Raw genomic sequence first — 1,822 nt, 5'->3', positions numbered from 1 at the left:
ATCTACTTCCATAGTGATACCACCTTGGAAACCCAAGGAGGAGTCACTGTGAGTCGGATTTGACTCGATGGCAATGAGGGCTTTTATTTTATTTATTTTATTTTTTTGGTTTATTGTAAATGGTATTGATTTCCTTATTAGCAATCTCTTTGCTGGTGTAGAGGAATCCAACTGATTTTTATATGTTGATCTTATATCCTACCACTATGCTAAATCTCTCAATTAATTTTGGTGATTGAATTTTACTTAATCTCTTGTCACTTTGCTTCCAGAGTACTATTATTGGACCTCCAAATTCCTCTTCTGTCTCTCTTCTCCTAGAAACCCCATGGAACCTGCCCAGCCCCATCTCAGCCCATCTTGACAAAGTCCTAGGCTCCATGGAGCTGCCACGGGCCCCCCCTGCCAACGGGGCTGAGCCATCCCGGGCAGTGGGCACTGTCAAAGTTTACCTGCCCAACAAGCAACGCACGGTGGTGAGTCCCATATGGGCAAAACTGAGTGGGATTGGGAATGGACCCAGTTGTAGGTCTGAGATAGACAAGGAATAGAGGAAGCGTTTGTGGAGGTGTGGGGGAGTCTGCTGGGGCCCCTGTTGGGCACTGAGAATTCCTACATATGCATGCAAACACAGGTGACAGTCCGGGATGGGATGAGTGTCTACGACTCTCTAGACAAGGCTCTTAAAGTGCGGGGTCTCAATCAGGACTGCTGTGTGGTCTATCGACTCATCAAGGGGTAAGTATGGCACCCTCTTGCCCACCCACTGTGTATTCAACCTCCCTTACACTCATCAGAATCATCTGACTCCTCCTCTGTGCCATGGAGTCATCTATTGTTGTTATTAGATGCCATTGAGTCAATTCCTACTCATAGTGACCCCATGTGATGGAGTAGAACTGTACCATAGAGTTTTCTTGGCTGTCATCTTGACAGAAGCAGATTGCCAGCTCTTTCTTCCGCAGAGTAGCTGGGTTAATCCTTCCAGTGTAACCACAGTGTCCAGGATTTGTCAGAAGTCTCCAGACAGCACGAGGCTCCCTCAAATTAAACTGCCAACCTTTCAGTTGGTGACAGGAGTGCTTAACAGTTTGTACCTTCTTAGTCTTCTGTTAGTTCAGTTAATTCATGAGTTCACCCACCTTTTTTTTTTTTTTTACTTTATTTGTCTGCTGCGTTGCAAGATCAGCAACTCCGTCACTTCCTGACCATGTTCTCACCATGCCCCATTGCCTCCTCCCAAAGGAATTCATCTATTTGGTTCTTTCACTATTTCAGTAATTTCTCAGCTCTCTTTCTGTAGTTCCTCCACTCTCTGTCTGCTGAATTGAGCCTTGAACCATTTATTCCTCTGCTCTGGGATTCCTTAATTTTTTCCATCTACACAATGCTTATTTGTTGTTTCAGAGTCTCATTAGCCACCCTTTCAGGGGCTTGTTCAATACTTCTTATACTGAGTTATTTATTCACTATGTCATTTGCTCTTCACTTTATGGTCTTCATTGTCCTGCCACTCACCACCCTTGTAGCCTTTCACAAGTCACTTTACTCCTCAGGGCCTCAGTTTCCCCATCTCTAAAACAGGAGCAAGAATAGTAACTGGTTCTTAGGGTTGCTGTGATGAGAATTAAACTTGGCCAGATGTACTCTGTGGATAGCAGACTTGGAAGGACTTTTAGGGGGTTCCATGACCCCAGTCCAAGGACCTCTGGTAGCACAGTGCCTAAGGCATCTGACTGCTAATCAGAAGGTTGGTGGTTCAAACCCACCAGCCACTCCATGAAAACAAGACTGGGCAATCTACTTCCATAAACATTTACTG

At 45.1% G+C, this 1,822-nt stretch overlaps 1 protein-coding gene across 1 annotated transcript in view; it reads left to right on the top strand.

The window, feature by feature from the left end:
- The first annotated feature begins 380 nt into the window (after positions 1-380).
- Positions 381-1,822, top strand: part of ARAF (A-Raf proto-oncogene, serine/threonine kinase) — a 10,274-nt gene continuing 8,832 nt past the window's right edge. Inside the window, exons 1-3 of the mRNA XM_007958045.1 lie at positions 381-476; positions 635-738; positions 1,557-1,563. Coding sequence (XP_007956236.1) covers positions 381-476; positions 635-738; positions 1,557-1,563 — 207 coding nt within the window. The remainder of the gene's footprint in view (positions 477-634; positions 739-1,556; positions 1,564-1,822) is intronic.

This window comes from Orycteropus afer, unplaced genomic scaffold, assembly GCF_000298275.1.
Source record: "Orycteropus afer afer isolate SDZICR_OR568_19922 unplaced genomic scaffold, OryAfe1.0 scaffold00841, whole genome shotgun sequence".
In the NCBI taxonomy this organism is placed as follows: Eukaryota; Metazoa; Chordata; class Mammalia; order Tubulidentata; family Orycteropodidae; genus Orycteropus; species Orycteropus afer.
The sequence above is the reverse complement of the archived record's forward strand: the minus strand, read 5'-3'. Positions and strand labels throughout refer to the sequence as shown.